We start from the raw sequence: 25,243 nt of genomic DNA, 5'->3' as shown, positions 1-25,243 counted from the left end.
GTGGAGCTAGTGGCCAAAGCCAGGGACTTTAAAGAATGTGCCTCTGAGCATATTGCACAGTATTGGCATTCACAGTAAGTAGCTGATAATGTTACAAAGGAAAGTGACTCATTTCCATGTGTTTCAAGTTGTGTATCATAATGACTGCAGAAACAGAAGTAAAAGTCTTCAGCACTACCCCTTTAGTCATTAAAAGAAGGGTAAGGCTTGTATTTAGAAAATTTATTCAGAGGGCTGGCCAGATAGCTCAGAGGTAAGATGCCTGCTTAGGCAGATGCATGGACCAGGTTTGATCCCTGGCATGGTGGCGCGCACGTGTAATGCCAGCGCTTGGGAGGCTGACAACAGGAGAATCACTAAGTGTCTGATCTTTGTAATGAGACCCTGTAGATCCTGTACTCAACACACACACACACACACACACACACACACACACACACACACACAATTTATTCAGTAGGTTCATCTCAGCTGTACGTGTGTGACTTGCTGTGATTGAAGTAAGTGGGGGAAAAAAGCTCACATGAAGGAGTATAAAGGCAGATTTTAAAAAACAAACACTGATTCTTGTTCTTCAAAGACATTCCCCAAGACAGTTGTTAAAGAGTGGGGAACCAAAGGTTATGTCTAAGAAGTTTGACAAAACCTGTGAAAAAGGGTGTGAAACAGTTCTAGAATAAGCAACAAGGGGAAAAGGGACTGAAGAGAAAATTCCAGCCAGATGGTAAAAACTCAGTATGCAAGAAACCAAAATGGGACGACTTCAAAAAGAAGAGGAAAGCACGTAAGCAGAGCAGGCAACTCAGTGACAAAATCAACTGTGATGTTGTTCAAGCAAAACAGTTTTGGGAGGTCTGAAGTAGAAAGGATTTTTTAAAAAAAATTTATTTGTGTGTGTGTGTGTGTGTGTGTGTGGCCAGCTCAGCCCACCGGGGGGGCAGGGCTGGCTGGCATGTGGTGCTGGGGGATTGAACCGTGGTCCCTGTGCTTTGCTAAGCTTGTTCTAAGTAGGTGCTTTAGACCACTGAGCCATCTCACCAGCCATAGAAAGGATTTTGACAAAGAGAAACAAGTGAAATTGATCAGCAATTTGCAGAAGTTGATTCAAGGGAAAATTGAAACTATTGCATTTGCACAAATCCAGTGCTACATTCAGTATGGAAGAACAGAGAAAACAGACTTTTGAATTGTGAGATGATTTGAATTAATAAAGCCAACTATTCCAGAAATATTGTTAAGAAGCTTCTCATGTATGGAAGTAACCACAGGTTGCAGAGGTAATCAGAAGTTTTAAAGGCCATGGGAGGCTGTTGTGGCTGGCAGAAGCCTCGGCGTTGTAGAGCATGCGTACAATGAAGAAACCACCCTGGAGCAGAGGAACATGCTAACCAAGGAGCTCTATGCGAACATGTTTCAGGTTTACAAGTCTACAGAACACCCAACTCTGGACAAGGTGTTAGAGGTACAGCCCAAAAAACTAGAGCTTATTATGGATGAAATGAAATACATTCTAACTCCAGTGGCTCAAAAGGAAGCTGTGAGTATTCTTGGACTTTTTTTTTTAACTGTGCAACTCCAAAACTCAGATCAGAAACAATCAAAGCCATCTGTGAGGTGATGGAGTACCTGTATCTACACATGATGGTGCCAAGTGGCCACTCATTATGACATGGCACGCCCAACGACAGAAAACTAATTGTGAAAACAAGACTTACATTGAGAAAGTGGCTAATGGCCAATGTTTTTATTTGGTTTTGCTGGTCGCGTTTGATTGTATTGATGATACTACACTTTTGAAGGAGATAATCATATCAGAAATTATCAGTTCCTTGTCTAACTTAGTAAATGATGAATATGGAATGAAGGTCAGGTTATATTTTCTGAGCCCCAGAGACCCTGCACATTACAGTATGAGAAATCAGGGAAGTTCTAAAAGGAGATGGAAATGCACACAGTAAGAAAGATACAGAGTGAATAAGTCAAGCCATACAGTTATATGTAGAAGATGGGTAAGGCAATGATCCTGAGAATCTTAAGAAGATTTTTTAATCTAGCAGTAAATTGGAAAGATTCTCACCTTGACTAACTATATATACTGATACCTGTGAACTAAGTAACTGCACTGCAGGTGGTAATTTGTAATAGTTTCATGCTTGGAGTGCCTGTCATTCTGGTCTTCTGAATATAGGCTGCTTGTCATGATATGACAGTTGCTGCTATGATGTCTCTCAGGTAGATGGTTGTTCAAGAAGAAGGGGCTGGTGAATGAAAGCAAGAGACAGGAAAAGGAATAATGTGGGACTGTCTTGCTTCAAGGTTGCATATGGTGAGATTTTTGGACTTATGTGTAAACATAAGTATATAATTCTTTATGCCTATTTTTAAAATATATTCTAATTTTTAAATGTCTTTTATCATATTCTGTAGGGACTTAAAGTTCATATCAATACTCGATGAAAAATACCTGTTCCATATTATGCCTAAGATGTTTGACATGCAGACAGATAGTGAGGTTAAGCTTAACAGCCTAAGTTGTATGGTAATAACAATAAGCTTGTCTTCTGGATGGTTAACAACCTAAGTTTGCAGACCAAAATTAGAGAAAAAGGAGGGCTGCAAGGAAAGCCAACATTTTGGCCCTAGCCTTCCAAGGGCAATTAAGAGTCCAGACATACGAGAACCTGTACTATAACATCATGTACCTCAGTAGTGTCCCAAATTTTCTGATCAAGGAGATTATGGGGCCAAAGGGGAAAGTGATCGATGATGTAGAGTGTGCCTAAGGAGAGTCACTTGGAGAGAAAACATTCTCTCAGGCTTTCACAGAGAGCACATTGGCCAAGCAATGGCCGTGACTCATCCACATGACTGACACTGACAAAGGTTCTACAATCTGAGGTACAAGATCTCAGGATAAATCCTGAGGGGATTTCACTGACCTTATCAGACCCAAAAGCTACAACTCTTGTTGCATAGGTCCTGCTTTACCTTGGTCTTAACCATCCAGCAGAAAAGTATAAAAATGAAATACAAGAAGTAAAGCCATTCTGTTATGTTGAGCTGTAGGGGACTCAGGTCAACAATTTCTGACATTGCCAGTGAAGCGGAAGACCCAATATTATTATGGGCTACTGGACACTTTTAGAATATTTTGCTGAGTTTACACACCTATAATATTCAAATAATGGAACTTAACAAAAAGGTATATTCAAAGTGCTTAGGATAAATATATAGTTACATTCTCTTAATGAATAGAGTGATGTGTTCTACTGGTGTTTGTAAATAGGATATCATGTCCACATCTTGTACAGCAGTTAACCACTAGGAAGAATGTATGCAATATGTGAATTATTGAAACTGTCCTACCAATTTGATTTGAAACTGTCTCATTGCTATTTGTTTTTCAATACAATTATGGGGGGGGGCAAAAAAAAAGAAAGATTCAGAGGCCATTGTGAGCTCTCAGAAGGTATTTTCTCTAGCTTTGTTAAGCCACCTACAAAGAAATGCCCAAAAGATGGTGCATGCTAGATCTTCATGTACACCCTGGTGGCAAGGATGGAAGATTTCATGTTTAGGAACATCCTGCAGAACACCTCATTTTGAAATGGCTAATAGAGCAAGATGAAAAAAAAAAATGTTTTGCAGCAACCATTCATAGAGCATGTTATGAAGAACCTGAAGTCCTGGGCCAGTGTAAATTAGGGTGCTACTATTCTTTCCAGCCTTCAATAGAGTATTGACCAAGAAGTTACAAAAAAAGTCAAAGACTGAAAAGCCTGATTCTCACATTGGAGGAAAAAATAAAAACACCAGCAAAGGAGTAGTACTTGAAAAACTTACTACATATGTGGGAACAGTGAAGAACAATCATATTTCTCAATCTCTGTTCAGCTTTCCCACTGCAGAAAAGAAGGGTGAGAGGCCACCTCACTAGTACTTTGGGAGCTCTGCACATGTGTTGCTTTTCCTGAGAACCTTTTATATATAAAATTATATGAAATGGTAACAGATAAAAAAAAATTCAGTAGTGCTCTGTTTATAAAGGCCATGTACTTTTTAATAATTGATCGATAGGGTTATGTGATTGTTGGATTAACTAGTGGTCAGTTTGTAACACCCAGCTGAGTTGAATCAGCATGGTTGTAGGTATGGAAGCCCCCTCGTTTGTTGACAGCAGCATTAAAAAAAAAGTGGAAGAGAAGATGGTGTGTTGGTTCTCCTGGCGAAGCTTGTGCTGGTTTCTTGATATGAACCTGGCTGCTGTCATTGTTGGAGGAGCTCAGGTCCTCACTGTTGCCAGAGGTGCTGAGGTTCTTTTGGGTGAAGCTCACCATGAGCATCATTTCCTGGCTCCAGTGCAGATTCCTTAGCCTGCTGGAGCAGACTTGCTAGCTTCTACCACTCACTTTGGGGCCTTCCCCGTGCATATCCTTCTTGCATGAGATGTTGTGGGTCTAGGCCTTCAACTGAACTGGTGGAAGACATTCCTATGAGATCTAGGTCCTTAGCTGGATTATTTGTTTCTCTAGTGCATGGACAGATTTCCTGAACTCTCCCATTTGATACTTTGGGTGAATATTACACAGTAGTCCTATAAATTATGTGTACTGTATTATAATCATTGTCTTGTAAACCTTGACCACAACAGTGACAAAATAAGGAATCCTAACCAGAATCATGTATGTTATTCTGTCAATTTGGAAGTAGATTTAAATTGTGCTGTGTGATTCCAGAGTCATCTGCACACACACACACACACACACACACACACACACACACACACACACACACAGAGCAACCAACCAAATCATAAGACTTCTGGAAGTTTAGGCAGGATCAAAGTCAGGGTTTCTTTTCTCTCATTTCTAAGACAAAATGCCTGACACCCAAAATTAAGGGAGGAAAGTTTTATTAGGCTCATGGTTTGTAGAAGTTTCAGTCCATAATTGACTGGCTCCAAGGCAGGGTGCCATGGCAGAGGGGCACCAGTTCCAGGTGGCAGAAAAGACAACAAAAGGAACATGAGTGAAGCGGGGGGAGGGGATGGAGGTGGTGCGAGTGATACACCTGCCCTTGGATGGGTAGCCTGCTTACATTTTAGGGAAGGAAAAGAAGCTGTCTCCATTTTTTATTTTTATTTTTTGTAATGGGAATTGAACTAAGGACATTGCACTAATCAGGCAGGTGTTGTGCTGCTGAGCTGTAGCCTTGCCTTCCTCTTTGCTCTTGTTTTGCTGTCTTCAGGTACCTTGAATAGTTGTCCCTATGCCATCCCACCTTGCCTTGAGTTGAAGGAAATGTCATTTTGGTCATTGTCACCTGTGTGTGTGTATGTGTGTGTGTGTGTGTGTGTGTGTGCTTTCAGCCCAAACTGCATCATGTTACACTATATTGCATTTATGGTTTATTTCAAAATTAGATGTGAATCCTGAGGTAGCGGTCAATGATGTTACATGGTTCTGACAAATCGAGAAGCTGAGTATTGAAATGGATAGTTTATTCAGCAACATGAAACTATGGGAGATCCTACCAACAGCAATAAAATCATGCCCAAAGGGATCAAGAATAGATTAGAACCTGGGTGTGGTGATGCACACCTATAATCCTAGCACTCAGGAGGCCGAGTTCAAGGCCAGCCTAGGCTACATAAGCAAGTTTAAGGCTAGCCTGTAATACACAGTGAGACCTCTGTAGGGAAAAAAGAAGAAAAAAAGTAAAAGAAGTCATCTTCTGAAGAGCAGAACAGAAATGGGATGGTAACTTGAAAGTGCTATTTTCTAAAACTCGGATTTGTTTAGCGATGGCATGATCTAGTAAAGAGAATATTGCACTTTGGTAAGTGAAAGAGTCTCATCAACATGAGGATCTAAATGAGAATCCTTGGCTCTTTGGGGGCAGAGCCAGAGTGATTCAGGGATGGTATAGGACCTCCAAATAATACAAGGGAAATAAAACGCCCAGCCTGCTTCATGTCCCATAAACATCTGTGTTCTCTAAAACTGAATGAATTGTAGGAACGTTAAAGGTTAAGAGTTGGAAGAAAAGTTGTCTAAGGGAGAAGGGATCCTGAGTGGGTGGCAGAGAACTCTGGTAGATTCAGTACAGCTAGGTTATCATGGCTCTGATTCAACATGCCTGAATCCCAAAACAACAGCTTTTCTTCCCACCGACCACTCGCCCCTTCTTCCCCACGCCAGCCCTGGACACACTTCCTTTTACCTTTCCAACACTCCTCACGTGTCCCTGAACCTGCCCCTCCAGAGCTGCCCTTAGCAAAAGCCCATACAGTCTCAGCCTCACTGTCTCAGGTTCTCTCTGCGTCCTGCACAATGGCAGTAAAGGCCTTTCCATCCTTTTTTTTTTTTAACTTATGCTTCACTGCCAAAAAACCTAACACCCTCCTCTCAAGGGAGCTTTATACAGTAAAACCATGAGGTGAGGAGGGTCTAAGGTGACACAACCATAATCAAGATTACAAGTATAATCCCATAGGTAATATTAGTGGAAAATCACAAGACGGGTATGAGGTTGGAGAAAGCTATGGCGAACCAACAATTAAAAGCACAATCATGCATCCATTTAGGTTGTATCCATTAAATGGTCCAATGGGGACGCAGGAACGCTAACCCGGCACTCTCGGCACCGCACAGCCAAGTCCGCGGCAGGGATTCGCGTGTCCTCGTGTGCGGAGTCGTCTCTGTCCCCAGCGTCACCAAGCACCGTTCTCTGCTTTTCTCTCGGCTGCTGAGCCACCGGTGGCGCAAAGCCTGCTCCCTTCGCTCCTTTTTGCTCTACACACCAGCTTCCCGGCGCACATCGTCCTGAGGCCTTTACTGAGCTCACGAACAGTGCGGCCCCGGACGCGCGGCTAGCAGGTCCACCGCGCACCTCGAGGGGGCGAGCGGGAGCAGGGCGCGCCGCGCAGGGCCCCACCCGGCGGGGGAGGTGCTGCGTTTGTGCGCGCCTGCGCACCGCCAGGGCCTGCACCGCCTCCGTTCCGGTTCCGGTTCTGTTTCCGGTTCCGGCCCCGGCGGCTTGTGTTCCTGGTGGTCGGGCGTCCCGGCTGGTGCGTTGTAACCGGCAAGATGCTGCGGAGTCTGCTGGTAAGGCGGTCTGGCTTGCGTCGGCGACGGTGGCGGAGGTGGCGAGCAGGGGCCAAGGGGCGCGGGGCCGAACTCCGGCCGGGCAGTTCCCGGAGTCACCTTGGCCCTGCCCTCCGCGCGCGGCCTTCCCGGCCAGGACGGACCCCGGAGAGCCCTGCCGCTCCGGAGAGCGAACTGCGGCCCCGCGGGCGGAAAGGTGACCCGAAGGTTGCGAGTTCGGTGGTTCTGGCGTCCGAAGTCGTCCAGTTTTAGGGCAGTGAGTGGCTGAAGCATCGTGTTGGCTTCTCGAGGCCGTTCTGCTTTGCCATTTCTCCCTCCACCGACTTGGGGAAGAGAAACGTTTTCCCGAATTTCGGGGGAAAAAACGGAAAATGAATCGTGATCATTTTCTTTTGTATTACTGTATTTAGCAAGTGTTTTACGAAGTTTCTTTGTCATTTACTTTACAAAGTAATTTATTTCATTTGTTCAATTCACTGTGTAATACAAGGCCTTTTAAGATTTGCACCATATTCAGGTTTTTGTAAATGGCTGAGAATGTTGCTTAGCAGCAGAACATTTCCCGGGCATAGGTTTGAGCTGAGCACCACAAAAAAATGTGAGGGGAACATTTTAATTAAATTTAAATCATGCTGTTGTGCTTGGTGGTCAGTAATAGGTTTTTAATACTATAGGGGGTTCTTAAGTGAAAACATTTTAACTAAGTGCGTATTGGTTAAGTCTGCACATTATTTGTTGTTCTTCAAGGTTACAAAAGGCTGCTGGTTCAGCTCAGGCGAAGGTCATGATTGTGGTCTTTGGAGACTGCAGAAAGTGGCAGGAGTGCAGTAGAGGTTGGGCGGAAACCGGAACAGCAGACTGCTGGCTCTTACCTGTACTGCTACAGCACCAATGTGGTGTCCTGCAGCGTGAGGGCTGGAAAATAGCTGATTTACTTCATTAAATATTACATAGCTGATATTTTGGTTGAGACAGGGTCTCACTATGTAATGTAGGCTGGCCTTGAACTTGCTGTGTAGCCCAAGCTGGCCTTGTGATCCTCCTGCCTTAGCCTGGAGTCCTGAGATTGCACGTGTGTGCCCCCACATGTGGCTTGAAAATGGCTGGCTTAACCGTTGTCCTTAAGGTCTAAATCTGCTTGACGTGTGTGGCTTTTCCCTTTCAGGCTCTCCGACAGCTTTCTCAGAGGACCATCAGCACTGCTGCACGCAGGCATTTTGAAAATAAAGTTCCACAGAAACAGAAGCTTTTTCAGGTACTGAAATAGTTTAAAGCAGGCTGATAATAAAGTAAATCTAGAGCTGTCTACTTATTAATGAGCCTCTTATGTCAGCATTAAAAAACAAAAACCTGGGCAGCTGGCTTGAACATTTGCTTTGTTTAAGAGACCCTGTATTTAAGCTGAGAACAGGAAAGGGCTGTGGATCAATGGTAATTTTCTCTTTTTCTTTTTGAGAAAGGATTTCCCTCTGCAGTTCAGGTTGGTTTTACTGCACTGAAGGTAGCAGTGTGTATTAACAGGGCTCAGGTTGGTTTTAATTCACTTTGCCTCAATGGTAATTATTTTTGGAGAAGTTTGTGATGAACTGGCACCCTTGGGGAAGTAACTGTAAAGAAATAGACAGACCTTGGAAAGGACCGAGAAACAGACCAAATACATACGTGGACATTTAACAGCAGGTCAGTATCCATGTCAGAAAATACACAATATGTTATTATTGGTAAAAAAAGTTCAAGAAAGTAAAGTTAGTGTTTTTTATGTAGTATAATAAGAAAGTGAATTACATGTATAAATGTTACTTCCTCAAAACACTAAAATATAAGGAGACTGTTATAATCTTAGGCACGAGGAAGTCTCAAGAAAATGTTTGAAAAACTGAACAAGAACATTGCTAAGATTTAGTAGCATAAAAATTTAGGCTTTATTTGCAGGTCTAATAGATGGGACAAATTGAAAGCAAATTTTCAAAATGTAACAAAAGCTTAATCTTTATCCAAAGAACTACAAAATCAGTTGGAAATGCAGATTACTGTGCCACACCCAGCAGCCAAGGTGCTGGAGATGCAGACCTGAGCGTGACTGGTTTCCTGGCCTCCGCCCAGGTGAACTGTAAGTCAGCCGTGGCCGGGAAGCACAGTTGGCCATGGACTGTGGATGTGCCTAGAAGCAGATTAGATGGTAGACCACTGCCTGCGTGGAGGCGCCTGGGCTCAGGCATGCAGAGGCCCTGCGGTTGGCCAGCCCTTCCAGATGGCTCTCGTTCTCTTTCCTCTCCCGTGCCACAGATGTGTTGTGGACCAACTTAGCCATCTCAGTGTCACCAAGAAATGCTCCTAACCTGGAGTCACAACCATTTGACTTTATATCATGGGACCGACAAGTCGTTTCTGAAGTGAAAAGTGAAGCTTCTGTAAAAATGTTACCAGTCATAGTAAAATAGATGAACAGTTAATATAGATCACTTTCTCCTTACCTGGTTGAGAGGGTTTTAGAAGGATTTAAAGTAGGTATGTTTGCCAGGTATGAGACAGATATATATTCATGCTAAGGAGTGGTATAATTGGTGCAAAAGTGATGGCATGTATTTGAGAATATTATTAAAAACCAATCACCCGGGCAGGCAGATAGCTCAGTGGACTAAAGTGCCTGCCTAGGCAGAGCACAGCAGCTGGGGCTCATCCTCAGCCTGCTGTGCCAGCGTCGCACCCAGGGCATGCAGAGAAAGCAATTGAGAATGGGTGTGGTGTTGCCCTCCTATAATCCCAGCATGTTATGGTTTGTTTCTAGTTGTTCCCCCCCCCACCCCCCCAAGCCTCATATAAGTAGTGGTGACTGGAGTTGCCACAAGTGGCTTGAGGGGCGGGCCCGAGAGGCGGGCCTGAGGGGCGGGGTGGGCTGGGCTAGCAGATTGGTGAGGGTCATCCTGGACACTGGCAGCACCCCAGTCTCTCCTTCAGTGTCTGGAAACCTCCAGTAAGTGTGAACTAAATAGACCTTTCCTACCCTCATTTTGATTGCTGGTATTTGTCCCAGCAGTGAGAGAATATTTGGGAGGCTGAAAACAGGAGAATCACTACGAGTCCTATCTACGTAGTGAGACCCTGTACCAAATACATAAAAAAGCAAAAAGCAAAACAAAAAAATTACCTTGTCATTTAGGAAGTCTACTTTTAAGAATGTCTACTCCCCTGGCCACCCCCTAGTACTGGGGATCGAACTTGGAACCTTGTGCCTGCCAGGCAGATGCTGAAGCCGCTGAGCTAGCACCCTGAGCCAAGAATGTCTGCCTTTCAGAATGTTTGCTAGAGATATTATTGCCTAAGAAAAAAAAAATGGGAAGATTTTAATTTAATAAAACCCCAGTAGCCTAAATTATTAGGAAATTGACTAATACAGTGAAGATATATTTGCATGGTGGAATACTATTTAAAAGAATAAGATAGGCTTCAGTGGACTAATAAAATGGCTTTTAAGGTTCTGTTGGGCCAGACTATAGGATATGACAGATCATAATATAGCGTATTCTTATTTTGTGAATTAAAGAAGTAATTTAGAAAAATGGACAATTTAAAACATAGAGATCTAGTAAAGAATGTCAATTATTTATGTTGACTTTTTAAAATGCATTTGGTACAGTATTGTTAATATGCTGCTTGAACACCTAGTGATCCTCCTGTTTTTAGCCTCTCCAGCGCTGGGATTACAGTCATATGTCACCACTCCCAGCCTTGGTGGCAGGCTCAGCATGCCTGGGGGTGGGGCCGGCAGGGCATGTGGTGCCAGAGGTTGAATCCCAGTTCCTGTGCTTGCCTAAGCAGGTGCTTAGTCTACTGAGCTATCTTGCTGGCCCTAGATTGAGTGACTTATGTTGTCTGATTTATCCAGAATAAAACTTCAATTGAAAAAAAAAGTATATATGTTACATAAAAACAAAATATTTTATGTAACAGATAAAGTAAATATCTACCATTTGCCAGATGCTGGATTAGGAACCAGGCATATAAATGAAAATTCTGTTTGTTTTTCTTTTAAGGGGAAAAGAGACTTCCCTAGGACTAAATATATAGATATAGATATATAGATAGATAGATACTGATATATATATTGACTCATATATTTTATGTAATGTTTATATATTCCTTGGGGGTATCTTTCTTGGTTCTCAAAATAGCTTTGAAAGTTTTTATTTGAAATTAAGGAAATCATAATTCTTTTAAATTTTAACGTTTACAATGTTTTTAAGGAGCTGTTTCATTTTATATGAATGATTACCTTTTTTTTGGTGGAACCGGGGATTGACCTCATGCTCTTGTGCTTGCCAGGCAAGTGCTTATTCTACTGAGCCATCTCCCCGGCCCCTGAATGATTATTTTTTTAATTTAATTGGAAATAAAAGCCACATCTAATAATGTCTTTTTTTTTTCAACTTAGGAGGACAATGGAATTCCAGTGCATCTAAAGGGTGGGGTAGCTGATGCCCTCTTGTATAGAGCCACTATGATTCTCACAGTGGGTGGTAAGGCATTTGGCTTATTGAATGTTTATAGAAAAGTAACGGTGATGATAACTTTGTTGTTTTTGCTGTGACTGTAATTTAGTGCAGGTAGTCTGCCTCTAGACTGTGCTCTCTTATTGTACCTGCTACAAGGATTGAAGAGGGTGACCAAGCATAGGCTGTAAGCACTCTTTCTGAAAAACAATAAGCCAGTAAAATTTTATGGTTACTCTTGTGATACAGATGACTTCTGAGTGTCATTACTAATGGCTCTGGATCCTATTTTTCAGCCAAAAACACCCTCTTTCTCCCATTGCAGGGACTTTTTAAACATTTTAACTCCGATATGTTTTGGCCGGGCACATGCCTGTAATCTTAGCACTCCGGAGGCTGAGACGGGAGGGTTGTTGGGAGTTGAGTTTGAGTCCAGCCTGGGCTACAAGGTGAGTTCAAGGCCAGCCAGAACTTCACATAAGACCCAGTGTGAAGAAGACCAACCCCTCCCCATATTTAGCATACCAAACCTGTACATACATATTTATTAGTAAAGTAAAATGTTTACCAAACAGTACTTCCACCGAGATTTGATGTTTTCTAGTGGATCACACGTTGGAGTCCTAGAAACATCAGAATTTAAATGATTAGGGCCGGGGAGATGGCTCAGGAGAATAAGTGCTTCCCTGGCAAGCGCAAGGACCTGAGTTCAATCCCGGTTTCACCAAAAAAAAAAAAAAAAAAAAAAAAAAAGAATTTGAATGATTACTGTCAGTATTTGCGTAATTTGTGCATATCATATTGATGGGAATGTCACAAGCTTGGATTTTTTTTTTATACTGGGAATCAGACTCAGAACCGCCAGGCAGGCACTGTGCCCCTGAACTTTAGGCGTCGGGGAGTTATCTTCAGCACTCAAGGTGCTCTTGCTTCTGTGTGGAGAAGCAGGGCTCTAGTTACAGAGACTCGCATGTTCCTGCCAAAGTTCACCCTTTGCGTGAGTGGAGAAAAGTGGAGGAGGCGTTTGTGGGTCAGCATACTGACCTTTGGCTTTTTTAGTGAGATAGTATCCCATAATCTTTTCAGCCAGTGCTTCCCTTAGGTATTCTGGTAATAATTTAAAACATAAAATTCATTTTAAGACAAACCATTTATTGGCTAATTTTAATGTTAAATATGATTATTGAAAAAATCTCATTCTTGTTTTGTATGTGATAACACATTTTAGGGAATGCACACATATTTTCTGACTCTGGGGTAAGGTGCTTTTGAATCTTCCTTAGTATTTCTCAGAAATCTTAAGTTAATATAGCAATATGTGTTCTTACTCATGTGCTTTTTTGTGTGTGGTTTTTTGAGACAAGATCTTACTATGTAGTCCAGACTGGCTTGGAACTCAAGCCTCCTCCGAGTGCTGGGGTCATAGGCATGTGCCACCATACCCAGCTTCATATGTTATTGATCTCACTTAAAGAAATTTGTGGAGCTTGTAAGTTGGCAGATACATTATTATGTGGTATCTTAACAGTTTCTGCCTAAATTTACTAACACTAAAACTACATTAAAATATTTTGCATGTATTTATTTCCAGTATTGCCAGCATCTGGCACGGTGCATGCTAAATTTGCTCTCACTGTGTGACTGGAGCTGGAGCTGGAGTATATATGGAAGCCTGAGAGGTTTTTTTTTTTTGTTTGTTTGTTTGAAATTTATTTATTTATTTATTTGTGTGTGTGTGTGGGGGGCCAGCTCAGCCCACCAGGGGGCGGGACTGGCTGGCATGTGGTGCTGGGGGATTGAACCGCGGTCCCTGTGCTTTGCTAAGCTTGTATCTAAGTAGGTGCTTTAGACCACTGAGCCATCTCACCAGCCCATCCTGAGAGGTTTTGTAAATTGTTGTTTGTATTTTTCAGGAACGGTGTATGCCATATACCAGCTGGCTATGGCATCGTTTCCCAAGAAGCCGGAATGATTTCAGGCAGTTCAGTAATTACGTGGCTCAGTTCCAGTTGGCTGTCTGGATCAGTAATATGATAAATAACTGAGCTTTTCGTTGGGGATCAATATTTATCGACTTGTACTAATTGTCACCAATAAAGCAGTCTTTACGAGTTTTGTGTGTCATTTGATCACTTTAGAATAAGTTACACAGTAAACCAGCTTTTGGTCAGCACTTGTAAATGTTAGCAGGACCCAGTGTTGTCCTTGAGCTGCGTAAGTAACATCTGCCGTCACTGTACTGCAATTCTGGTGTCCGTAGCTGAGATTAAAAGTGGATGCTGTAGCTCCGTGAGTGTGGCTCTTGGGAGCATGTTGCTCTCCTCTTCCCCTCTTCCCCTTTGGCCGGGCACGCTGGAGCCCCAGGGTGCTGGCAGCAGGAGGGCTTTGGCCTTCGGGCCTCATTTTGTTCTCATCTCTGTCAGGTGGAAGTATGTTTCAATGTTGGTGGTAATCCACAGTGCAGAGTGAGACCAGTAGAACGGCTGTAAAACAGTTTTTTTTATTCTTCATCTTTAGAACAGGCTTCACTGTGTTTAAAATTCCATCTTGTGAAGTGTACTTAGTTCTTTATAAAAATAAATATTGGCCAGGGAGATAGCTCAGTTGAATAAGTGCTTGCAGGACAAGTGCAGGGTCCTGAGTTCAATCCCTATTACCGCCAAAATAAATAAATAAAATATTAAGTTGCCTTCTGAGGGAACATGGAGTCATACTTTGCTATTCTGTAGGGTATAGATTAGTAATGCTGTGTGAAGATGGTAGGCTAGCTGTGTCAGATCCTTTTAAAATCTGTTTTTAGGGGGCTGGGGAGATGGCTCAGTAGGATAAGCGCTTGACTGGCAAACGCAAGGATCTGAGTTCAATCCTCGGTTCCGCCAAAAAAAAAAAAATCTTTTTATAAACTTAAGTCTAAAGTTATTTGGAAAAGTTGAATCAAGCTTAAAATTGCCATATTTTTTGTTGAGACATTGAAGTTCATGGTACAAATCTTTCTTAAAGGGTAACTGTCTTAGTTACTGTTTTCTCGTTGCTGGGACAAATACCCGACACAAAATGAGGGAAGGAAAGGTTTATTTAGCTCACAGTTATTGGAGATTTCTGTCTATATTTATCTGGGTCCAACGCAGAGCAGCACATGGCAGAAAGCAACCTTTCATGTGGGCAGCAAAGAGCAAGAGTGCAAGGGAGGGGGAGCAGCAGCTCAGGCAGCTGGCTTCTCTTCCCACTTTACATTGTAATGCAGTTTACCTGCCCCAGGGCAGGTGCTGCATCCACACCCAAAGCAAGCAATCTCATACTCCAAAAGCTGCCCCTGCATGAGGCTTTGGGGGCACAACTATACACAAACCATAACAGTAACTAAGTACAGATGTTATAACTTTGAAATTTGAAGTGTGAATGGCTCTTAGCCATTGCATCTTGCTAGCTTTTGAAGACAGTGGAATATGAATTGCAGACAGTTCTCTTTTTTTTTTTTAAATTTATTTATTTAGTGTGTGTGTGTGGCCAGCTCAGCACACCAGGGGGCGGGGCTGGCTGGCATGTGGTGCTGGGGGATTGAACCGCGGTCCCTGATGCCTTGCCAAGCTTGTTCTAAGTAGGTGCTTTAGACCACTGAGCCATCTCACCAGCCCCGACAGTTCTCTTTTAAAAAATTATTTTTTTAAAAGTAACAGGATAATTTCACTAAAGATACAAATTCAAAAATTGTTATATTGCATATTGTTTTCACATTAGTTGTTCAGGTTACCAGATACAGGCATGTAAAATCATGTAAAAAAAAATGCATTAACTGTTTCTTTCAATAGAATAGTAGAAATGAGCAGTGCGGTTATGCAAGGTATCGTGTGTGTGTGTGTGTGTGTGTGTGTGTGTGTGTGTGTGTACACTTAGAGTTTATTTCTTCTCTCCTTTCATCCCAGTTGTTATTCCCTTTGAACAGTTTCCCTTTCACAGTATTTGTTGTACCTCAGATTTTATTTACACGGATTCTTATACTAGGGAGATAGTATATATGTGGGTCTGATTTATTTCACTTATTTTCTCATTGCATCCATAAATTCTCAAGGTAAACCCTTTATGGCTGAAAAATAGTCCATTCTGTAAAAATATATGTATTTTTTATCCATTCCTTATTTGATGGGCATTTGGTTTCCAAGATTTAGTTGTGATAAAATGTGCTGTCTTAAACATTTGTGTGTATATATTGCTGTGGCCCAGCACATAGGGAGGCTGAGGCAGGAGGATTGCTGCAAGTGGCTATGAAGTCATTTTAAGGCCAGTCTAAACAGCACAGTGAATTCTTATCTCCCCAAGACAAAAAGCCCCCAAATGAAACATCCGTCTCTGGTGAAGGGAGCTGTGGAATCCGGAAAATCAGTCAAAGGAATGTAGGTGGGACTAGGCCTCAGTGCCTAAAGCAAAGAAGCTGCCACAGTCAAAGTCTGGGACATAAGCATCCTGACTGGTTAATGGTTGGCTTCTAGTTGCTGGGTGACCTTGTGTCATGTGTCACTACACAACCGTGTAAGTGTAGGTGTCACTGTGCTGCCGCAGTGTGGCCCAGCTTTTGTCTACTTCTCTCGTTCCTGCCGCCCTGTCTCGCTGGGTAGACCTGATCTGACTGAGACCAGCAGATTCCTGCTTCTTGCCCCAAACTGGATGCCGGCATGAGGTAACTGGGCGGAGGAGTCACTTCGGAACACTGCACAGCAGGGAGGGAAGTGGATGTCGGGAGCCAGCAAGCCTGCATTGGCACTGGTGCACTAGGTGTAGACTTGGGATTGGAGGCTTGCTAGGGCCGAGATAAAGGAGCTCGGAGAGAGAAAAAGGCCTGGGAGAATCCTAACAGGGAAAACGTTCGATTGAGTTAAAAATGGGAAAAAGTTTCAAGGACCATAGATGTATATAAAAATGATTGTTGAGATTTTTTCGTTTTTGTATTCGTGCCACTAAGACCACCATAAACTTTAGTGTGGAGTACTGTTTTAAAATCAAGTTGCGAAAGGGACAAGGAGGGTAGAGCAAAGGTTCAGCAGATAGAGTTTAAACCCTCTAGCTTTGCTCAATTCGATAAGGAAGGAATAAGTTCTTTGAAATTGCGAGCAGTTGGTTCCAAGCAGCGCTGGACAGCTGGTGGGAGGGGCACAAACCCACGCTCCCTGCTCCCGTCTCTGGCAGACCCAGCTGGGATTCACCATCCCCCTGCGCATCTCTTCGCCCCTTGCAGCCACAGAGGTTGCTGCATACCAACTACAGTCCTGTGTGTTTGGTGCTGATTCGGAGGGTCATGACTGTTATGAGTCACTCAGGATATGAACCAGATTAACCAGATTGGAATTTGGAAAGCCATTTATTACTGAGCTCAGGGCCCCGGTCTGCTCTCATGCAGAAGAGGACCCAAAGGTGGCTGCCCAGGAAGCAGGGAGGGGTTTTAAAACCTGGAACCACATTGAGTTTGATAAGCAAATTCATTGTCTGACCACATTCAGTTTGGTAAACAAATGCATTGTCTGACACAAAATAATGCTTTTAGAGTGATTGGGACCACAACTCAAACTACATTTCCGGGGCTTTTGTTTCAATTTCTGGTTAATTTGCACCTGAGTACCTGCCGGCAGCCTTGCATAGCCCAAGGTTACAAGAAGTTAAAGCCCATTTAGTTTCCTTTAAATCATCTCTGAAAGCTAACTTTGCTCACAGGAATTGGTGAGGCTTACTGGAATTTTATCTAGCAAACAGCAAGAAACAGTCACTAGTTACTGAACAACTTAGAATAGTGGTAAGTATACATTTTTACACAACAGAAAACACAAGATTTACATTTATAATCTAAAATGTGAGTTGATCCATTACGATGACTATGGTGTCCTGTGGCCTTGTCACTGGCTGTGTACGTTGCTGGCATCACAAATTTGGTAGGCTCAAGATACAGTCTGCTTAAAACCTTGGCAAAAAAACACACAATTTTTTCCCCCTTTGGCAGAATGGGGGATTAAACTCAGGCCTTTGTGCTTGCCAGGCAAGTGCTTATTCTACTGAGCCATCTCCCCGGCGCCTCCGTGGTTTTTAAGGAGCCACAAGCTGCCCTCCCGGCCAGGGTCACTCAGGGAAATTTCTCTGAGTCACAGATGGGAACTCCTGCCTCAAGAGAAGTAGAACCAATTTATCTCCCTTGCAACTGGCATTAAAAGAAACCAGGCAGGCAGAGGAGTTGGGTTTTTACCATCTTTGCCGTTTCTGAAGTTCTGGCCCCTAATAATTGAGGACAAGTTGTAGGTCTTCATGAATCTGTATCTTTTAAAACCTTAAAAATAATTGAAACATGCTGTTGCTGTTGTAGGTAGCTGAATTAGAGAATTATAGGCAGGCAGACAGGGCCAGGCCCTCAGAGACAATGTGAAAGATGAGGTGACTTTGAAACTTTAGAAGGGACCCACACTCCCTGCTGTGGGCCAGACCGCAAGACAAAAGACAAATGTATCCCCAAAGTTCCCTGGGCAAGGGCACCAGGGATTGATAGTCTAAATAGGTTATCAATCACTTTGAAAGAGCCCAATGAGTCACTAACCCAACCTCAACAGGAAGAGACCCTGTCCTGGATTCAGGCCTGTTTGCTTTTCTACTCATTTCCTCATTTGCTCCTGTATGTAATCCATTTTACCTGAGCAATGGTGCGTGTAATCTCAATGCTCAAACTGAAATTCTGGGGGCTCTGTTTTAGTTTCTGATTGTCTTGCACCTGAGTACCTGCACGCAGCCTTGCCTAGCCCAAGGTTACAAGAAGTTGTAGTTTACAAGCCCATGTAGTTTCCTTTGGAAGTCATCTCAGTAAGCTGTGTACAGGAATTAGGAAGGAATTTTGTCTTAGCAAACTGCAAGAAACAGCCATTAACAACTTAGAACAGCCACTAACAACTGCAAGAAACAGCCACTAAACAACTTAGAACAGTGGTGAGTATACATTTTTTATACAACAGAAAAGATTTACACTTGTAGCCTAAAATGAGTTGACTCATTACAGATGGAGGTGTGATTTTGCTTTTCTTTCAGAGATTCTGAATTGGGACTCGTTTAAGTAACAAATGTTTATGCTTCCAATGTTGACATGTCTGCCTGCTCGCTGCTCCTAAGTGCTCATGCTTTGTCTCATACTGTTTTTTATTATGTAGTTATGTCAAAACTGTTATGGGTCGCTCAGAATAGGAACCAGATCAGCCAGGTTGGAATTTAGAAAGCAGTTTGTTACTGAGCTCAGGGCCCCCATCTGCTGTCATGCAGGAGAGGACCGAAAGGTGGCCTACTCAGGAAACAGGGAGGGGTTTTAAACTCTGAAACCACATTGAGTTTGATAAACAAATTTATTGTCTGATGCAGATTAATGCTTTTAGAATCATTGTGACCACTACTCAGTAATGCTTTTAGAATCATTGTGAGCACTACTCAAACTAGATTTCCTGAGGCTTTTGTTTCAGTCCCTGGTTAATTTGCACCTGAGTACCTGTGGGCAGCCTTGTATAGCCCGGAGGTTACAAGGAGTTAAAACTCTAACTTTTAGTTTCCTTTTAAAGTCATGTCTGTAAACTAACTTTGTTTTAAAGGGATTGGTGAATTTTATCTAGCAAACTACAGGTAACAGCCACTATTTACTAAACAATCTAAAACAATGGGTGGGTATGCATTTACAACAGAAAGCACAAGATTTATACCTATAGTCTAAAATGTGAGTTAACCCATTACAAAAACTTGCTTAAAACTGTTCATGGTCTTTTATACGGTTTTCTTAAAGTGTTTGTCAAAATGTTGGTGAATCTAATTTAAAACCTGGAAATGTTATAAATTTATGATATTTCCTTAATGGGATATTCTATGAGTTTTGTACTTGTGTCTGTTGCATTGGAACTAGCTACTAGATGTAGTGGTACTGGTATTTCTTGCTTGACTTTAGCGGCAAGCAGTAGAGAGAGTAACATTAGTTAGCCTCCTAGCGGAATTTATGTGAACATCCGTAAAATGACTTTTTGAATCTAGTTCAGACTTACAAAATATACATGCCTGTATATAAAATACAAGACTCCTTTTGCCAACTAAATGCCATTACGTTGGCAACCGTTCTTTAAAGACTTGGAGGGCAAATTTCACTGGGACAGGCTGGCCCTGATCTAGAAGGTCTAGACATGCCAGAGGAAATGTCAGGAGCCCACTCTGTTTCATTTTCCTTTCTTTGACCCTACTCCTAATTTTCCTGTTTTTTACTTTCCTTTTTAGAGGCTTGTAAAATTATGACAACTCTAGACTGTTTCAACTAAATAAAGCCCTTAGAAAATGAGTGTTAACGCCGAAGGCAGGAAAGTCATTTTAGAAAAAGGACACATACGCTGTTTCGGGGTCACATGAGACAAAGAGGAACACATGCCCGTCCAGAAGAACACACATAAATGCTATGTGTCAGCTTAGTGTTCTGGGTAGATCTTCAGAAGGCTAAACGTGAGACACAGTGGCGAGAACTGACTTCTGGGTGACACTAGAGGGAGCTATCTGCAAAAGGAGTACGCTTATGGGACCGAAACCCATTTGGTGTGAGGCAGGATCTCCGACATTTTCTCCTAGGTCTAGTTATCATGCAGGTGTACAAGAGATAAGTTGTAGACTGAAAACTTTTACTGGAAAGTGCTGTAAAGTGTTAGGCAATCTTACTCAGGCTTTTAGCTATTCCTTATTGAATTTGGACAAAGAAGTGGTTACTCTGCCAGCTAGTAAATGCTCCTAGAGCAGCTGCCACTCTTTGAAGCAGAGGACATGTTTCCCCAGCTGTTGGCTGATGGAATGCTTACCAGAGACAGCTGGATTCCTTTCTCTGGTTGTGTGGGCCAATATAAACTGACAACACCTGAGGAGTCATGGCCAGGGCTACTCTCTGGTGGCTATCTAAAGATGCTTGGTGGAAACTGGGTTTTGACCACTTAAAGATCTCTATTTACATATTGATCTTTTTTTTTTTTTTCTGCTAGTAAACTAGGAATTTTACCTGAGCTTTTCAGTAGAACAACTTACTAAGTCACTCCTTCCAAAATTAGGTTGAGGCACCTTGTAATACTTTACATTCTACAGCGGCTATCAGGGAAATGATTTATATCTGAGCCTTACACTAAGCGATTTTTGTCAGCTTTAAAGTGTTTTTACCAACATGTAGATATGATTGCTAGATCATAAATATAAGTCTCTCCTGTGAGGTTTCTGGTAGGTGTTTTTCAGGTGAATGGTGCAGCAGAGAAACAGGCAGAAGGAAACAGGAAAAGGGCTTTATTTTGAGGTCAAAGAGAGAATATGGGGGAGGAATTATCTGAATTGGACCAAGGAAGGCTGAGGCTTCTATGACCTTTTGCCAGGGGAGAGGTTTGAAGTGCATGTTTAGATACATCTGAAGGAGCTGAATGGGGGTCTTCCCTGAGGTGGCGGGAAGGATGAAAATAAATTATGGCCTGGGCTAAGTTGGATAAGAAGAAGGAGGTGGTCCTGGGAGCATGGGCCTTGGTTATTAAATGACCACTACAATGATTTTAGTAATTCACCCTAGGCCCCGAACCTATCATTCCCGTCTTCTGGTTGTTATGAAAAGTGGCATCGAGTCTCTTAGACTGCTTCCTGTTGAATGGGGGCGTTGTCTTGGGGGCAAGGAGTGTTGACAAGTTGATGGTTTATGCCCATGTAGAAGTTAGTGCCAGGTGTTTCAGCCAGGGTTGGAAGTTCATTATTGAAGGCTCGCATCTGAGACTGAAGGAACTCTGATGGGGACTGGAATGTGATTGGCTCTTACTTTTGTAGTGAGTTTGATACCTTGAGGCGGTCTTTCTGTTTTATCCCAATTATGCTGAATTGGTACCACTTGGCAATAAGGAACCTGAAAAACAGCCTTGGGATGTGAAAGAGTAAGGTTGTGAGACCTTATTACCCCTTGGTCTGATAGGGAAAGTGTGATGGTGTAAGTAGGTTTAGACAGGGCATCTAGAGATGGACTGGAGAGAGTTGGAAGTAGGAGGACAATGAAGGTCAGGAGTAAGATCATGTTTGAGAGCCATTGAAGTTACGATAGGCAGAAAAGGGTGGAGATCCCAGAGGTGGTCGCAAAGTATAAGATTATGAAGGCTACTTTTTGTGGCACCTGAAAGTCATCAGGGCAGACAGCCCAAAGACCGACAGCAAAGGAAAGGACTAACGGAATAGTAAGCTGTGAACCACATGGGGAAACAATACATGAGTTATCTGGGGGTTTTGAACCTCTTGTTAGAGAGGCACATGGGTGGCAAGAGCTGTGAAGACTACTCATGAGTTTAGGATCAGGAGGAACCAAGTCGTCTGGTAGAGTGGAGTTGTCTGAGCATCGCTCGAGTGATGTGGAACCAGGAGAGCAGGCCAGCGACATTTACCGCTGTTGCTGTTGAGAAGATGACCAAATGGGATCCTGTCCACCCTGGCTCTAGTCCTGTAGGCTTGGAGGATTTGATATATAATAAGTCTGCTGGGGATATAGATGGTGTCAACTGAATGGTGTCCAGTGGTTGAGGAAGGTGGAAATCTGCATGTTGTCACAGCAAGTATTGGAGGAAGGAGAGGACTTGTTTTGTGCTTGACACCTGAAGGTCACGAAGGAGAGCTTTGTGGTTGGCTGTGATCACATGAGTAGTAGGAGTGAGGGTGAATCTTAGATATTTGACTTTTGGCAAGGTTATGTGAGCTTTGGAGGGAAAGACCCTGTCACCTCGTCTTGACAGGAAATTAAGAGTATCTGTGTTTTGTAGGGCCAGGGCGTGAGATGGGGATCAAGGAAGGAGATTGTCAATGTATTGGAGGAGCCGGCTGGGCTTGAGGTCATGGGTTTTAAGATCAGCAGCAAGGGTTTGGCTAAAGAAGTAGGACTGTCTCTGAAAGCCTGAGGTAGGACTGTATGTGAACTGTTGAGATCAGAGAGTGTCTGGGTCAGTCTATGTGAAGGCAAAGAGATCTTGGCAATCTGGATGTAAGGGAATGGTGAAGAAGGCATATGGGAAAATACTGTGGTTGTAAGGGGAGGGGGGCAGCGAGGAATGTGAGGAACATAGACAACTGAAAGTTGAGAGGTCAGAAGGTGAAGTGGGCCACAGCAGAGGCCCTTGGAGGAGGGCAGAGGTTGGCTGGAGGAGTCTTTCAAGGGGCCTGCAGGGCCTGCATGGGGCTGATGTGGCCAGCAGGGGCAGGGGCTCTGGTCTGACAGAGAGATGTTAGGCCGGGCAGTTGTCCTCCGTTTAAGCAACTGTGTAAAGAGAGATGGAGGTGAGAGAGTAACAGTAAGGTGAGAGGCCATGAAAGGATGAGGGACATTGAAACTGGAAGCTCTGGAGACTGCAGGAGTTGTAGCTGGGAGTCTGGGGGAAAGGGAGGCAGGGAGCAACAGAGCATCTCCTGGAGGATCCAAGGGTGCAGAGGGAGGGCCAGGGGAGCAGTGCCAACTGAGAGTGTCTGGGCCCCTCTGTACTGTTGAGGAAGGGAGTGGGGAGAGGGAGGGAGGGAGGGACATGTCCTGAAAGAAAAAAGTGTGAATATAGAAGATGTTTTGCCATTTGCAGGTGTGGACAGGCCACTGGGTTTTACTGAATTAAGGATGAGCAGACTTCTAAGTGTGGGGAGCAGTTGTCACCAGCTCTCAAATCTAAGAGCAAAATTGAAGTCCCCAAACCTAGGTACATCTAGTCATCAACAGGGGCCAAAGGGGGGAATCCCTGGGGGGGGGGGGCACCAGGGAGGGTTAGATGTCAGGATGCAGAGCCCCATGAATTTCCAAAGAGGGCAGGGGAAGTGCTCTAGCGGGAGGGTATACAGCCCAGCCAAAGCAAAGAGAGTGAATCCCTGAAGGAGAGAACTGGAAGCCAGAAGGCTCAGCCTACCTGTGAGATGTGAGGCTGACCGTGTTGCGCCAGTGCTCAGCCTATATGCAGGGGAGTTCAAGCCTGGGGATTTTGGCACCCAGGAGCCACGCACACTGCGTATCTACCCAAGTCACAAAGGCCCCCTATGATAGTTGTTTTTCAGGAGAAAGGCACAGCAGAGGAACAGGCAGAAGAGAAAAGAGAAAGAGCTTTATTTTTCTTGGGGGAACAGATAGAACTTTGGGAAGTCAAGGAATTCTCTGAACTGGACAAAGGAAGTCTGAGACTTATATGACCTTTTGCCAGAAGAGGGGTTTGAAGGACATGTTTAGATATATCTGAGGGAGCTGATTTGGGGTCTTCCCTGAGGTAGCAGGTAATGTGAAAATAAATCATGGCCTGGGCTAAGTTGGATAAGAGGAGGGAGATGGTATTGGGAGCAGGGGCCTTGGTTCTAAGTGCATCGTCCATATTAAATGACCACCACAATGATTTTAGCAATTAACTCTAGGGCTCAAACTTATTAGGGTTGGGCTGGTGACATGGCTCAGTGTTCTAAAGCACCTACTTAAAACAAGCTTAGCAAAGCACAGGAACCACGGTTCAATCCCCCAGCACCACATGCCAGCCAGCCCCGCCCCCTGGTGGGCTGAGCTGGCCACACACACACACACACACATAAAAATTAAAAAAAAAAAACAACAACCGGGTTAGGGTTAGGGTTACGGTACGGTTTAGGGTTTAGTTTAGGGGTAGAGTTGGGGTAGGGTTAGGGTTAGGATACTTAGGGTTAAGGGTTAGGGTACGGGTTAGGGTTTGGTTGTCCTAGGATGCGCATGACGATATTTTTAAATTTTTATATTCATAAAAATTTTTGAATTTTTTTCGATTTTTAAACTTTCTTTTTTGAATTTTTTCAAATTTTTGTCTCTTCCACGCTCCCATGGCGGGGATGCCACGATCCCAGTGGATCCTGCGGGCCCCCGCCAGCCCGCTCCCGCATCCCGTCGGACCCCTCCCTCTCCAGCGACGCCCCGCCCCCTCCCGCGGGTCCCCGTCCTCTCCTGCGCGCCCCCTCTGGCCCGCCTGCCCCGGGTGGCCGCGGCCTGCTCCCATTGGACCCCGCCCTCTCCCGTGGCCCCCGCCAACTCACCCGGGTCCGCCGGCCCGCTCCCATTAGCTCCGCGGCGATGGCGAGCCCCCGCTGCGGGCTCGCCGGCTCCCGCCGGGGCGAGAGGCTAAGAGCGCCCGGAGCCGAGCCCTCCGACAGGCGACGACCTAGCGCGGCGATCTCCGCCCCGGGCTCTAGAGCGCAAGGTCGCCGGTATTTGCCCCCGTCCCCACTATTTCTATTTTCCCATTTATTTAGTGAATTATGTATTTATTTAGGAATTGTTTATTTTTATTTTTCCTGTTCTGGCTTTGAAACTGTCCTCGTTTCATTATTTCTTTCTTTTTTTTTTTTTTCTAAATAAAAACGCTCACGGGGCGGCGAGGCCTGGCTCCCGGTGGCTCCCGCCGACCGCCTGATGTATTTATTTTTATTTTAACTCTTCCCGGTTTCAAACGGTCCCCGTTTTTTCATTTCTGTGCTCAGTAAAGCGCTCACGGCGCGGCCTGGCCTAGCTCCCGGTGAATCCCGCCGGCCCAGCTGATGTATTTATTTTTATATTTAGCCAATGGGAGTGCGGCGTCGCCGCGGGAGCCATTTTTCTATTTTTTCTATTTATTTATTTATTTATTT

At 43.8% G+C, this 25,243-nt stretch overlaps 1 protein-coding gene and 1 pseudogene across 1 annotated transcript; both read left to right on the top strand.

Annotated features, from left to right (window-relative positions):
• Window positions 1–523: 523 nt before the first annotated feature.
• On the top strand, window positions 524–1,974 carry LOC101590736 (annotated as a pseudogene).
• A 5,025-nt stretch (window positions 1,975–6,999) lies between these two features.
• Window positions 7,000–13,710, top strand: LOC101590345 (cytochrome c oxidase subunit 7A2, mitochondrial). Its single transcript, XM_004634400.2, has 4 exons — window positions 7,000–7,106; window positions 8,272–8,361; window positions 11,539–11,623; window positions 13,510–13,710. Exons 1-4 carry the CDS (start codon window positions 7,089–7,091, stop codon window positions 13,566–13,568), a joined length of 252 nt encoding a protein of 83 aa, XP_004634457.1. The 5' UTR covers window positions 7,000–7,088; the 3' UTR covers window positions 13,569–13,710.
• The last annotated feature ends 11,533 nt before the right edge of the window (window positions 13,711–25,243 follow it).

The sequence above is a fragment of the Octodon degus genome, unplaced genomic scaffold, assembly GCF_000260255.1.
Source record: "Octodon degus isolate 3935 unplaced genomic scaffold, OctDeg1.0 scaffold00061, whole genome shotgun sequence".
Classification (NCBI taxonomy): domain Eukaryota; kingdom Metazoa; phylum Chordata; class Mammalia; order Rodentia; family Octodontidae; genus Octodon; species Octodon degus.
This window is presented reverse-complemented; position numbering and strand designations above follow the sequence as displayed.

What these genes read in the sequence shown, in the direction of transcription:
- LOC101590345 (XM_004634400.2), top strand. An exon ending in AGAAACAGAAGCTTTTTCAG is followed by an intron (nt 8,362 to 11,538) that starts GTACTGAAATAG and finishes TTTTCAACTTAG; the next exon opens with GAGGACAATGGAATTCCAGT. An exon ending in TATGATTCTCACAGTGGGTG is followed by an intron (nt 11,624 to 13,509) that starts GTAAGGCATTTG and finishes TGTATTTTTCAG; the next exon opens with GAACGGTGTATGCCATATAC.